Genomic DNA, 14,003 nt, shown 5'->3' with positions numbered 1-14,003 from the left:
TTGCTGTTAGTTGATATTCAAGGAAGTCTTTTCATTCCAAGGTCAGAACAGATAAAAGCTAACTTTTTGTGCATCACTTGGAACATCCACCATTTGACTCAGGATGTAAATAAAGTAGAACATATGTCTCTAGGTCTTATGACCTTTAAGTCTAATTTATGAATCCAACCAATTGTTGTATCAGATGATCAGCAGGTTGAGCATTGACTGAACATAGAAGCTCCCACATTTGTTTTTTGTAGGAAGGACTTATTAATCACAGACCTCAAAATAAGCTAAATTGTGACTTATCTGACAGGACTCATTCCAGAGAAATGGTAAAAATGCATCTTGAGAGCTTGGGCCATCTTCTAAATTAGGAGAGGACAAAGTGAAACTGTATTTTGATAAAAGAAAAAAGTTTTTTAGTTCAGGTCTTTTAAAGAAGACTGTTGTAATTATTATCACTTATGAAAATTCAAACAAAAACCTTTATGATGGCATTTGGAAACTTCATGTCATGTTAAAACCAAGGAAAATCATTTAAAGATGAATGAACAGAATGAAGTTTTGCCTAGTTCTAGTAAGATACATGATGATATAAGATGACTGCTGGGTGGCGTTATATAGTCAGTCCATTCTGTTACAGTCCCACATCCCTGGTTCAGTGGATGGATGATGCAGTGTAGGGACAGTAATTAGCTCTGAACTTTTAGTATTTGGCGTTGGTGAGGGAAGAGAAGCTGAAAGAACTGAATTGGAAATGGCAGTGTGTGCACCTTTGATTCCCATTTTTTTCTTTGTTTTTGGATCTACCTTGCAGTGGGAGAGCAGCTGTTAACATCCCAGTCAGCTGACCCTTTTTTGAACCTTGAGATAGACGCTGGCATCTCTAATGTCCAACGAAGTCGGAGCTGGCTTGGCAACATTGGCCCCACGCATCATGAAATAGACACAGCCTCATCCCATGGACCACAGATGCAAGATGCCTTCCTTTCACCTTTATCTAATAAAGGTAGATATCATTTTAAACCCTAGCTCCTCTTCAGTTCCTGTGGAGGAAAGTTTATATGCTATAGCACTTCAGAGAGAGAGCTTCACTCTTTTCTTTCAAGATATGTCCTTGAGGATTAGCCATTTGTATCTGCTGGAGAGGTGGATAGTTACTAGAACAAGGCCATATTGGCCTTGACTATACTTTGCCATGTTTATTTTAGATAAATGAAATAGGTAAATTCTCATTACAGCTCAGCACTAATAAATGAACCTTTGTAATCAACTTTGATGATACAGAAACACTAACTTGGAACCTCAAGTAAGCAAAATGTTATCCGTGTGTAAAGAATTCCATTCTTCTCATAGGTAGACCCGTATCATAAAATTGTACCCAGTTATCTTCTATTTTTTTATTTCACTGATACAAATTTATGGAAAAAATTTTTTCTCTTATAAATTCCTGCATGATATCCTTAATTTTGCCTCTTAGCCTTCAAAGCCTAAAATATTACTGTCTGACCCTTTATCAAAAAATGTGTGTCAGCTTCTGCAATTATAGTAATGGTTACATTACAGGTTGAAGAAGTTTTAAGGTGATTTATGTTGTTTAGGTTTATATAAGAACTTAAGTAGCAATTGGTCTGATTTTCTGGAGTTTTTTAATGGCCAGGCATTCACCTGATGTTTGATTTTCAGTGTGTCATCACTGTTACCGGAGCTTCTGCTATGTGGAGAGGCATATAGCTGCCATGACTTTCTTTTTAAATTTTGGTAGAATACATGTAAAATTTACTATCTTAACCATTTTAAAGTGTACAGTTCAGTGGTATTAACTACATTTTTATTGTTGTGCAACCAACCTGCAGAACTCTTAATTCTTTTCATCTTGCAAAACCAAAACTCTGTACTCTGAACAATAGCTCCCCATCCCTCTCTCCCCCAACTCCTAGCAACTACCATTCTATTTTCTGTCTCTGTATTTGTCTTTTTGTGTCTGGCTTCTTTCACTTAGCATAATGTTCTCAAAGTTCATCCCTATTGTAACATGCATGGAAATTTCCTTTCTTTTTAAGGCTGAATAATATTCCATTATGTGTTTATAACACATTTTATCCATCCATCAGGGGACATTTGCATTGCTTCCACCTTTTGGTTAATTGTGAGTTATGCTGTAATGAATGTGGGAGTACAGTGAACATGGGAGTTCTCTTCGAGACCCTACTTCCAGTTCTTTTGGGTATATACCCAGAAGTAGGATTGGCAGATCACATGGTAATTCTATTTTCAATTTTTTTCCCATAGCAGCTGCACCATTTTACATTCCTACCAACATTGGCAAGGATTCCAGGTTTGCCACATCCTCACCAACACTTACTCGCTGGTTTTGTTGATAGCAACATCCTAATGGACGTGAGGTGGCATCATTGCTTTTTTTTTTAGAAAACTTTCTAAAGAGGTCACTTCAAACATATTTAAAAAGGAGAAATAATAGTATAATGGACACCCTTCCCCTAGCCCCCACTCCAGTTATTACCAAGTCAGGAACAAATTTGTTTTATCCACTTTCCCCTTCCTGTATTATTGAACTAAATCCGAGACATGATATATTTTATCTGTGAACATTTCAGTATATATTTCTGAAGACTCTTCTTGAAGATAATGATAATTACACCATTAACATCTCTTTAAAAATTTAATAGTAATTCCTTAATACCATCAAATATCCAGTAAATATTCAAATTCCAACTGTTTTATAATGTCATAATTTTTTTATGGTTTGAATCAAGATCCAAATAAGATTCACACACTGTGATTATGTTTTTTAATTTTCTTTTTAGTGATTGTTCCCCCTCCCCATTTCTCTTTTTTTTCCACTTGCAGTTTATTCATTGAATAAACTTGATTCTGTGGATTTTCTCATGATGTGGATTTTAGGTTATTGCATCTTCATGGTTTAGACAGTTTCCTCTGTATTGTAAATTGGTAATTGAATCTAAAAACGTGATCGAGAATTCCCTGGCGGTCCAGTGGTTAGGACTCTGTACTCTCACTGCGAAGGGGGCCCAGGTTTAACCCCTGGTCAGGGAACTAAAATCCCACAAGCCGTGAAGCATGCCCCCAACCGCCGCCCCCCCCCCAAAAAAAAAAAGACAAATTATTGCTAGGGTTTTTTTTTTTTCAGAGGTGGGCAAGACTACTTTTTAGGTAGTATGAAGGCACATAAGGCCTGGTTACCTCCTAATAATTTTTTTTATATCTATTATTATTAATGTAACATGGGAGTTTTAGTAGTGGATTTAATGTTTTGGTCTCAAAATTCTGAAGAGAAATCAACATCTGAGAGACAGTTAACATTTATAATGAAAGGAAAACATATTTTCTACATGAAGCTAGTTTGTAACTTTTGGCAATTCTTCATCAGGTGATGAATGCAGTATTGGTTCAGCCACAGACTTGACTGAAAGTAGCTCCATGGTGGATGGAGACTGGACAATGGTGGATGAAAATTTCTCCACACTCAGTTTAACTCAGTCAGACCTAGAGCACATCTCTATGGAGTTGGCAAGTAAAGGACCTCACAAATCCCAGGTTCAGCTTCGGTGAGTTTCTCAGCATTTTGAAAGCATAGAATGCCTACTCAGGAAATCTGGGCAAATTGGGTACAGAGGCTACTTTCCCGATAATGACTGCCCTTATGTACATCTGTAGATCATTTTTAGCATCAGTCATTTGTGTTTCTGCTTATATATGTAGGTATTTGCTACACATCTTCATGGAGGCAGGATGTCTGGACTGGTGTGCTGTTATAGGCCTGATTCTCAGAGAATCCTCAGTAATCAACCAGATTTTGGTTATTATACAATCTTCAGAGGTAGATGGAGAGATGTTACAGAACATAAAGACAGGGCTGCATGCTGTGGACAGATGGGCCTCTACAGATTGGTAAGTGCTAGTTTCATTAGGTTTGTTATCTTCACGGTCCTTTGGTGAATCCTGTCCTTTCACATTAAGGCTTAGTTCTGGTTCATTTATTTGGAGATTTTTTAGGTTGTTAGAGATAAAAACTCCTTTTGTATATTCACTTTAAAGGCTAGTTTCTTTAGTTACCATTTTATACCAGTTTAGATGAGTAATATCCATTGAGATAGTGTTGGTCAGTGAATACATGTCACTGACTCAAGACTGATGCAGTACAAATGATCTTAGATCTAGGGTGGAACTTGAGATTTTTAGTTCTGTCAAGTAGAAGGTAATAACCTAAAAACATCTGCTTGAGAAGATAAAAATTTAAGGTCTGTGTGAATTTAACATTCCATGGCAATTACTAACAAGCCCAAATTAAGAGTGGTGAATGAAGTTAAAAGAGCCTGGGATTCTACCCCTTTGTCACCAGTTATGTGTGGATTTGGGATTTCCCTTACTTGGGTCTAGTTTTCCTTAATTGGTAGATTCATTCATGTTAAATGTTCTCTGAAGGTCCTGTTTTTCAAGTCTAAAATCCTATCGGTGCTTAGATTATAGAATACGATTTTTAATCGTAATACTGGATAAAGAATATCAGTCTTTGCTCTTTGTGCTCACACTTACATTACGTGCTGCTCCCTCAATGGTGGCCTTGGCACCTAAAAAGCCTTTCCTCCCGACCCTTCTGTGCCTCCTCCCCTCGCCCACAATCTCATTGACCTTACTATATCAGTGCTTAGTAGGAATTCATCCATAACATGCTATGGAGCCTTTTGAATGTGGCAGAGGAGAGCTAATTTCCGTTTTCTTCTACTTAGTCCTGGATATAAGCCATTTTTAAACATCATTAAGCCACAACTGCAGAAGCTCAGTGAGATAACAGAAGAGCAGGTCCAGCCTGAAGCCTTCCAGCCAGTAACTGTGGGTAAGACTCCTGAACAGACAACCCCCCGGGCAGAGGAGAACAGGAGCTCCTCCAGCCACGGGAGCATCCCCCAGGGCGAGGTTGGAGGTAGCAGTCTGGTCAGCCGGAAAGAGGAGGACACAATGCGAGCAGAGGAGGAGGAACCTTTCCAGGATGGGACTTACGACTGTTCTGTGTCCTAACAACATTGGGTGCCGTCACCACGGGCAGTATTAATTAGCAGTAGCATGCAGCTGAGGACACTGTGACCTAGCTGGATGATTTAACCAGGGAGAGAACTCAGCTCTGAGACTCTGGTAAGGTATTACTAAATTTTAACTAACTCTTTCTCCTCTAAGAAATCTCTTTGAGTCCATAAAAATGTGATATCAAAAAAAATCATCTTTCATAAAAAAAATTTTTTAAGCTGCAGTGGAAGTAATAAAGAATATTGTACAGATGTACACGAGAATATTTTGGTTTTATTCTTAAAGGTTGGTAGCTCTTAAACCACAGGGATGGTTTTGCCCCAGATGAGCAAAACACTTTTCACTACTTACAGCTTCCTATGTTTTCTGGTTCAGCGTGTGTTCAGACTGCTTTTTAAAAACAAATGCTAAGGTGCTTGCTATAGCTCATCAAGTACTTGAGCTACCTGTATGCCCCCGTGGATCAAGAGCACTGGCCTCCCTAACTGGGCCTCTGAATAGATGCCTGCCCTAGCATAAGAGGTGCCTGTGTGAAGGAGACATGCTCCTCTTCTAGCCTGTTAAATCCCAGTGCTGAATTGATGGAAGCTATTTAACCTGTGAGTCAGTGTGCCTGCTTTTTAGCAAGCTTGGTTCCTGCTAGGTCAGCGTGGGCTGAGGTCTGAGGAGTTTTTATCAATTATGCTATTAGATACCACTGAACTATTTTGTATCAAAGAATTGTTATCTTTTTGTGAGTACTCTTGTGTAAGTATACTCAAAGGCACTGTTCATATTTTTAGGGCTTGTACTATAATTTGTAAGGTTTTATGCTGGATTCTGCATGGCTATAGATACTCACTCTTGGAACAAAGACAGGGCTTGCTCTTCTTTCCAAATATAAGCAGTCTTCATAGAGGAAGACAGGTTTATTGGCTTGGTCATAAGGTAACAGAAATGGTCACACTGATCATGAAATGAAACAGGTTTTGTGCAAATTAATGTAGTTTCTTATTTATTGCTTTTATAAATGGAATAAAAATGGACTTTTATGTAAATAGACTGCTGAATCCTGTATTATCACAGCTACTAAAAATTAGTATGTAAAGAATGCATTCTTCATTGTAACTTTTTAAATATTTTATGTATTTCTAGAAATAACAAACTTTAGTTTTCATACATTATGAAAACATGACTGCATACTCAATTGCTTTAGACTGAACACATATCCACTGTATGTACATCAATTACCTTATAACAGTATTAATTTAGATAGCTTGTTTGTACTGTGCAATTTGAACAAAGGAATGCAATGTTATTTTTTACAAAAATGAACTTATTTTTATAATAACAATGTATTTGATGTGGACCAAATTCATACCACTATGTAAAACAGCCTCTCTTCTCATAGTGCAATTACAGTTTAGAAATAAAACTTGGTCCTCTATCCTTGCTTTTTAAAGTAAATGGCTAGCTTTAGTTGTCCTAGCCAGGTTTCCTCTGAAGGGAAACCCAAAACCATTTCGAAAATGCTTTGTTCATAACTCATCAAACGGTTTTAAATTATTGAGTTTGGTAATTTACTATCACTTACTTTTCACATTACAAGTGCAATAATTTCACATACAAAAACTCCTGAATGGGTGGAATATGTGATTACTGGTACCTGGTCCTTCTGGTGCTATGTTTATTTAAGCCTTTGTTTTAAACCACCTTTCTCTGAATTTTAAGATAGAAAATGTTTCCCATGTGAGTACATGCAGCCCAGCAGGAAACTAAACTGAAGAATTTCTTCTCCTGTCCTAGTCCATTAGGAGAAGAACTAGCATTACTTTTGTGTTTGGTGTATTTAGTCAATAAAAATGACTTACCATTGTAAACAGCTATGATCTTTTTCAGGTATCCTAATGTGCTGCTGGGTTCATCCTGCACTCTTAAAAGCAGGGCACCAATAAGTTAACTGTATTCCTGTGGTTAATGCCATGAACGAAACTTTTCTTGTATAAACTACTTGTTTTTCAACTAAGAGATATAGGTGGCCCCAAGGCAAAAAAATTGGCAACTTTATAGAAAATTTCTCTTTGGTAATGTGTTACATTAATTTTTTTAATTCATATTTTAATTTTGCCTTGTTTGGATCACATATCGACTGTTTAAGCCATAATTTTAACCAGTGAATTTAAATATTCAATATAACTATTTGAAGTTTAAATTATTTGCTGATACCAAAACAAGAAGTCATTTGGGGGTAGAGTCAACCTTTGCTTGTAATTAAAGTTGCTGCTACTTCTGTAATGTGTATTTTTTTACTTGGTAAAGGGCAATAAAACCATTACGTGAACTTTTGTTTATTCATCATCTCAAGTTAACAGCAAAAAGTATATGTATTGAAAGTCATAAAAATATTCTTTTCATTATATAATTCTATCTCTTAGAATTTTCCTTATGAAATAACTAGAAATTTAGATTTAAAATGTGTATGCAGAATTATTTAGAATAGGAGCATCAAGAGTTGGCAGCATCCTAGATGCCTGGCAATAAATAGGCAATTGGAACAGACGGTCCATATTGATGACATGGAAAATACTCAAAATATAATGAAAAAATGATATAAAAGTACACATACCAGAGGAAACTAGTCATCTCTAATACGTGTGACTAAAATAATAGGTGGAATTTTGACTTTTTCCTATTTTCCTAAATCTGCTTTCTGTCTCTGAATTTGCCTGTTCTGGACATTTCATCTAAATGGACTTATATGTGGCTTTTTCTGTCTGGCTTTCACTTAGCATGAGGTTTTCAACTTTGTATATTAGTAGTTTATTCCTTCTTAAGGCTGAATAATCCATTTTATGGATATATATACTACATGTTTATCCATTCATCAGTTGAGGGACATTTGGGTGGTTTCCACTTTTTGACCATTAATAATGAACATTGATGTACAAGTTTCTGTGTGGACATATGTTTTCAGTTCTCTCTAGCAGTGGAAATGCTGTGTCATGTAACTGGTTAATTTTTTTGAGGCAATGCCTAATTGTATTACCAAGTGCCTGTGCCTTTTTTTTTTTTTTTAACATTTCCACTAGCAGTGGAGGAGGGTTCTGGTTTCTACTATCAGCACATGTTATTGTCTGTATTTTTGGTTATAGCCATCTAAGTTATGTATGAAGTGGTATCTTATGGTTTAGATTTACATTTCCCTGATGGCTAATGTCTTTTCATATCTCAGGAGAAAAATATGTATTCACATCCTTTGCGCATTTCACAAATGGGTCGTTTATTTTATTGTTGGTTTGCAAGAGGTCTTTATATATTCTGGATACTAGATTTACCAGAGATACGATTTGCAAATATTTTCTCATTCTGAGGGCTTTTCACTTTCATGGTACTGTCTTTTGAGGCAAAGAAGTTTTTCATTTTGGTGAAGTCCAGCTTTTTCTTTGGTTGCTTGAGCTTTTGGGTGTCATATCCAAGAAACCATTGCCTAAATCCTAGGTTATGAAGATTTATGCCTGTGTTTTCTAATGAGAGTTTTATATTTTAGCACCTGCATTTAGGTCTTTGATCCATTGAGTTAATTTTTATATATGGTATGAAGTAAGAGGTCTATAACTTTGTTCTTTCGTGTGTGAATGTTCAGTTCCAGCACCATACACAGAAAAGATTTTTTTCCTATTGTCGAAAATCAATTGACTATAAATGTATGGGTTTATTTCTGAAACTGTCAGTTGTATTACGTTGATCTCTGGGGTCTTTCCTTAATGCTGGTACCAGATTGTCTTGATTACTGTTGCTATTTAGTAGGAGATTTTGAATGTGTAAGTAAGTCATAAGTTTGTTTTTTTCAGGACCATTTTAGCTCTTCTGGGTCCTGTGCATTTCCATTTGAAATTTTACAGCCAGCTTGTCAATTTCCGTGCACACCCGCACACACACATAAGGCAGCTAGGATTTTGATAAGGATTGTATTCAGATGAATTTGGAGAATACTGCCGTCTTGATAATATGCCTTCCAGTCCATGAACATGGGTTGTTTTTCCAGTTATTCATGTCTTCAGTTTCTTTCAGTAGTGTTTTATAGGTACTTTTGTTAAGCTTATTAGTATTTTATTCTTCTTGATGCTATTGCAAATAGAATTATCTTTGGATTGTTCTTTATAAAAATACTATGCTGTAATTGGATCCTACAGCACTGCTGAATTCATTTACTATTGGGTTGGCCAAAAAGTTTGTTCAGGTTTTTCGTACGATCTTAAGGAAAAATCCAAAGGAACTTTTTGGCTGACCCAATATAGTTTTTTGTGTGGACTCTTTAGGATTTTCTGTATAGAAGATCATGTCGTCTGCGATTAAAGCCCTGGCCAGCGCCTCCAATACAGTATTCAAGTGGCAATAGTAGATACGCTTGTCCTTCTGACGTTAGGGAGTAAGTAAGTATTGAGTCTTTCATAAATTAGGATGTTTTAGCTGTTGAGTTTTGCATCTGTTGAGATTATACTGTAGTCCTTTATTCTAATAACCTGGTATGTGACATTGGTTTTTTGAGGTGTTAAACCAACATTCCATTCCTGGTATACATCTATTTGGTCATGGTGTACGGCCAAACTTGGAGAAAAATTATCAACATGCTTATTGTATTTTTTACCAATCAATCAATCAAATCAGGAAGTAGTGGTATCAAAAAAAGTACTGATGCACTTCAAAAATGCCCAAGATGTTTTTTCGAACAAAAACAGAGGTAAAGAGGCATAGATGCATTTTGGCTTTACTGGCCCTAAAAGAAGGCAAGGTGTATTTAAGAATAGAAGTTATTCGGAGGGAATTCACTTAGGAAGGGAAGTAACTTGCACAGAGCTCTGGGAGCTCACAAGTGGTACACTGTTTGTTTGGGGACTGGTGGTGACCCTTCCTTGTGTGAAGATTGGAATGTGCAGTGGGTTACTCTCTGGCTGAAAGACCATATTTTCTTCCCTCCCTCCTATCCCTATCAATCACTTAAAGAATGAAAGAATATCATTTATTAGCCCTTCAGTGATTTTCTTTGCCAGTGGCAATGCTAAAACTGCTAAGTATGCTGTAGCTCAATATTTACCAAATGATTGATTGATAGGCCATTGATTTCTGTGAAATTCAGATGCACAATTTCATTCCACAGTAAAATGGATTCCAGTTGAAGCCATGTTGAGTTCTTTGCTCACATGACCCATTAAAATATCAATGATACCACATGAGCCATCTAGGTCTTTTTAAAAGGCTCTATACCCTTCAAATATGGGGGATACAGGAAAACAAAATAAAGATCCATTTCTCTGTTAAAGATACTAACTTGTATGTTAAAAAGTTTATTTCAGTTAAAGTGTAAGGCAATAATTAATCTTAGCAAACAAGTTGAAAGAAAAAGACATAATCATTTTTTTCTATAGCTTCCTGAGTCAGCAGTCTGGCTTCGTAAGTAGTGGCTCCCTCAGTGGTGACATTTTAGGACTCTATAGTGCTTATTTACATCTGCTAAAGTGTGGAAACAGAAAAACTTCATGCAACAATCTTAGGTCAGACACAATGTAAATTTTAAGGATTTCTTCAAAATCGCAACCCTTCACACTTTCCCTGAATGTGCAGTACTGTACATTTTAAATTCTGTAGGAAATGCATTAGATTTTGAAAAGACCCTTTTAGAAATGAGTCATTCAAATCAGATACTCAAGAAACTAACAAGTTCTTTAATCTCAGAGATTGCTGATCTGACGGTGTTCTTAACGGAGCCATGATATTGTATATAATTACTTAACCACTTTTGGCATTAAAATAGTCCCCCAGAATATTAAGCATGCCATGAGACTAGTGAGCATTTGTACGATAATCAGAGCTTTATAATGCCAAAGAAAACCAAAACAAGAGAGAATTGTTCGCATAGGAAAATAACTCAAAGGCAAAAAGAAAACCATGATTATTACTGAAATGGAGTAACAACAGGGAACTATTGGTTTCTCACGTAATGTCCTTCTTCAACACTTGTGATTTTGCTTTTCTTTTTCCTATAAATAATTTCCATTAATCTATTTCATATTAACCACAGGAACAGAAAATATGCCTGTATTTTGAAATTTGTAATCTATTTCATATTAACCACAGGAACAGAAAATATGCCTGTATTTTGAAATTTGTTTAGATGTTTTTTTCTCCACAATTGATGAGTCTATAAAAGCTATAAACACTGCAAACCTTATGTGTATGTACTGCCTGACATGTGAAGCACCCAAGACTAGTGATACAGCTGACCCTTGAACAACATGGGTTTGAACGGTGCAGGTCCAATTATATGCAGATTATAAACGGGTATTACAGTACTACATGATCCGTGGTTGGTTGAATCCATGGCTGTAGAACCTTGGATACAGAGGTATGACTGTAAAGTAATATGCAAATTTTCAACTGCACAGTGGTCAGCACCCCATATCCCCAGGTTGTTCAAGGATCAACTCTATATGGTTCCTACAAAGTCCAGGAAAAGCAATGGTTACAGTGTCCACGCATGTGACAGCATGTTACCATTCAGCTCTGGCTGCAACCCTGCTGTCTGTGTGGGCTCGGTCAGTTTTTAAGGAGTCACAAATGAGGCAGGCAGTATATGAGGAACATGATTCAGAAAGCACACTGTATACATCCCACAAGCAGCTTCAAGAAGTATTTTCTTCGACAGCGCACACTTACTATGTATGCTCCTTCTGTTCAGGCAGATCCGAGTGCCACTTTTTTTGTTTTACTCTGGCTTTTCTTTAAAATGTTTTTTTTGGCCTAGGCTTGCTAAATGCAAAAATTGTCTTTTTACATTTTTAATGGAGAAAAGAAAGCTAGCAGAATTTACCACTGCTCTAATCAAACTCTTCCACTGCTGGAGCCAGGAAGCCAACAGCCATCTTCCTCAACATGAAAAGTACCTCTAAGTCCTAGAGCTGCCATCATGCAGGATCTGAACACCGACAACTCTAAGGACAGTTACAGAAGGACATTCCAGTACAAGCCACAGCCTCAAGTCTCAGGAAAGCCAGCTCTGCTGAACACAGTAAGTTAGTGAGAGGCTAATCTGTTCAACTGGCTGGAAAACAGACAAAAATAAGGACCCAGTGCATCAATAAAATTATGCCCTAAAGGATTAACCTTGGATAACAGAAGACTCCTAAAAAGTGAGAATAAATATAAAACGCCCAGCCACTCCCGACCCCACTCTCCTCCCACCCCAGAATAGCCACCATGGCAACTAGTGCTCTGAAGAAGGAAGTTAACATCATATACTTGCACGAACAATATTCTAAACCAAAAGGGCCTGTGCAACTCAGAGGGAAAGGTAACTAGACAAATACTCTTCTCACAATGGTGAGGTGTGGAGAGGAGGAAAATATATGTTTCAGAGGGAAACAGGCATTGAAAAAGCAACCTCAGAAAAACATTACAATGATGGAGCTCAGTGACCACTTGTCAGAAGGACAGGAGTCCCCAACTCACACAGGTTTCCACATCAGAGGACCGGGGCTTCAGAGATGCAAAGCACACTAAAGGCTGCATGCAGAAGCAGAGCTCTCGGCACAGGCTGGGGCCTCAAAAGCCCAATGGTGCTTCCTCAGTCTTTACCGCAGTTACCTTCTAATGACCTACAGAGTTAGGCCTCAAGGGGAATCATTACTCCTGTGAATGATATTTAACCTACCATCCAATGACACAAAAAAAATGCTCTTGGGCTTTAACTGGAAATGTCATTTGTCTCATTAACAGTGGACTTACAGTACCTTCTGCATCTTTCATGATCCTAAGGGGACAACTATTAAAGTGGTTTGTTGGCTTTCGTCCTTAAGGTCATACAAAATGACCTATGTAGGTAAGTGGCAGTACCCACATGTGCTTAAGTGCCAGAAAACTGGTATTTTCAAGTGTCAGAAGGGCCATGCACACTACCCCACAGCATAACCATTACAGACAGTGCTGGGCCCTGAAGAGTGTTAGACCACAAAGCTCTTTGAACATATGCTCATTAATTCATTGACTTACATACAAACATCCATGAAACACCAGGAGAAACCGTGGGCATGTACTTAGAGCTCATCCACAAGACTAAAACACAAAGAGATGGTAGGTGCACACCCAGGCAGAGGGAAATGTCCAATCTGGGAACTTCTCTTTCAGAGCATCCAGCTGGGAGGATCTCTTGTCTTCCCCAGAAAGATAGTGGGCAGCAATGGCCACAGTGACCGCTCCTTCAGGCTGTTCTTCCGAGACCTGGAGGAGAAAATTAGTTACTTCTCTAGTGCTAGGAAGGCAAGAACACTGACTGATCCCAAGATTCTTGCCAAATACCACCTGGAAACCTGATCAGTAATACCAGCAATACTGGGAAGTTCCCACCTGTACTTCTATCCAGAACTGCCATGCAGAGGCCTGGAGTCCATGGGAATAAAATACAAAGTAGTCCCCTCCTTTACTCGTGACTGGGGTGCCATTGCCAAGAGACCACTGAGAAAGTGTAGACCCTTTGTGGGTTCGGACGTAGAATGACATATGGCTTGGTCCTGTACGATAAGAGGAAGGAAGAATAGTTAAAACAATCTTTGAAAAAGCAACAAGAAAAGAAACCCACCACCCAAAGCAGACTACGAAGTTCAATGCTTTATATCACTTTTAAGACACTCAGTACAAACCTAAAAAAGGTGCCAGGTTGGACGTTCAGTGTGTATCAACAAAGGTAAGTAATGAGGTGCGGCAGAAAAGGCACAGAATTTATAATGAGAAAACCTCGGTTTACATCTTGGTCTGGTCATTTAAACATGGAAGAACCTTACCACTCGTGAGCCCTTCTTCAGAAATCTAGAGAATAAGCTTCATCTAACCCAAGAGATAACTGCAAAAACTATAGCAAAAGAACTGACAGGACTTTAATATATCCACATACATTATTAAGACAAACAAATATTGAGGTG

At 37.6% G+C, this 14,003-nt stretch overlaps 2 protein-coding genes across 8 annotated transcripts in view; one reads left to right on the top strand and one right to left on the bottom strand.

Moving 5' to 3' along the window:
* The window catches only part of RIC1 (RIC1 homolog, RAB6A GEF complex partner 1), a 138,931-nt gene extending 131,559 nt beyond the window's left edge, over positions 1 to 7,372 (top strand). For all 6 annotated transcript variants that reach the window (XM_019934812.3, XM_019934813.3, XM_019934811.3 and 3 more), the window contains 4 exons: positions 803 to 994; positions 3,398 to 3,575; positions 3,730 to 3,918; positions 4,758 to 7,372. In XM_019934812.3, the coding sequence (XP_019790371.2) occupies positions 803 to 994; positions 3,398 to 3,575; positions 3,730 to 3,918; positions 4,758 to 5,046 (848 nt within the window). In that variant the 3' untranslated portion in view covers positions 5,047 to 7,372. The remainder of the gene's footprint in view (positions 1 to 802; positions 995 to 3,397; positions 3,576 to 3,729; positions 3,919 to 4,757) is intronic.
* Positions 7,373 to 10,733: 3,361 nt separating this feature from the next.
* ERMP1 (endoplasmic reticulum metallopeptidase 1) overlaps positions 10,734 to 14,003 on the bottom strand; it is a 52,388-nt gene continuing 49,118 nt past the window's right edge. Inside the window, exons 14-16 of one of the 2 annotated variants that reach the window (XR_012332504.1) lie at positions 13,432 to 13,595; positions 11,182 to 13,305; positions 10,734 to 11,125 (exon numbers count right to left, since the gene is read on the bottom strand). Coding sequence is in view for 1 of the 2 variants with exons in the window: in XM_019934817.3 (XP_019790376.1) it covers positions 13,141 to 13,305; positions 13,432 to 13,595 (329 nt within the window). In the remaining variant the exon portion in view is untranslated. Of the gene's footprint in view, positions 13,306 to 13,431; positions 13,596 to 14,003 lie in introns of both variants that reach the window. The other variant, XM_019934817.3, reaches the window with a different exon arrangement.

The sequence above is a fragment of the Tursiops truncatus genome, chromosome 6 (genome assembly GCF_011762595.2).
Source record: "Tursiops truncatus isolate mTurTru1 chromosome 6, mTurTru1.mat.Y, whole genome shotgun sequence".
NCBI lineage: Eukaryota > Metazoa > Chordata > Mammalia > Artiodactyla > Delphinidae > Tursiops > Tursiops truncatus.
Note: the sequence above shows the minus strand (reverse complement) of the source record. Positions and strands in the feature narration are given on the sequence as shown.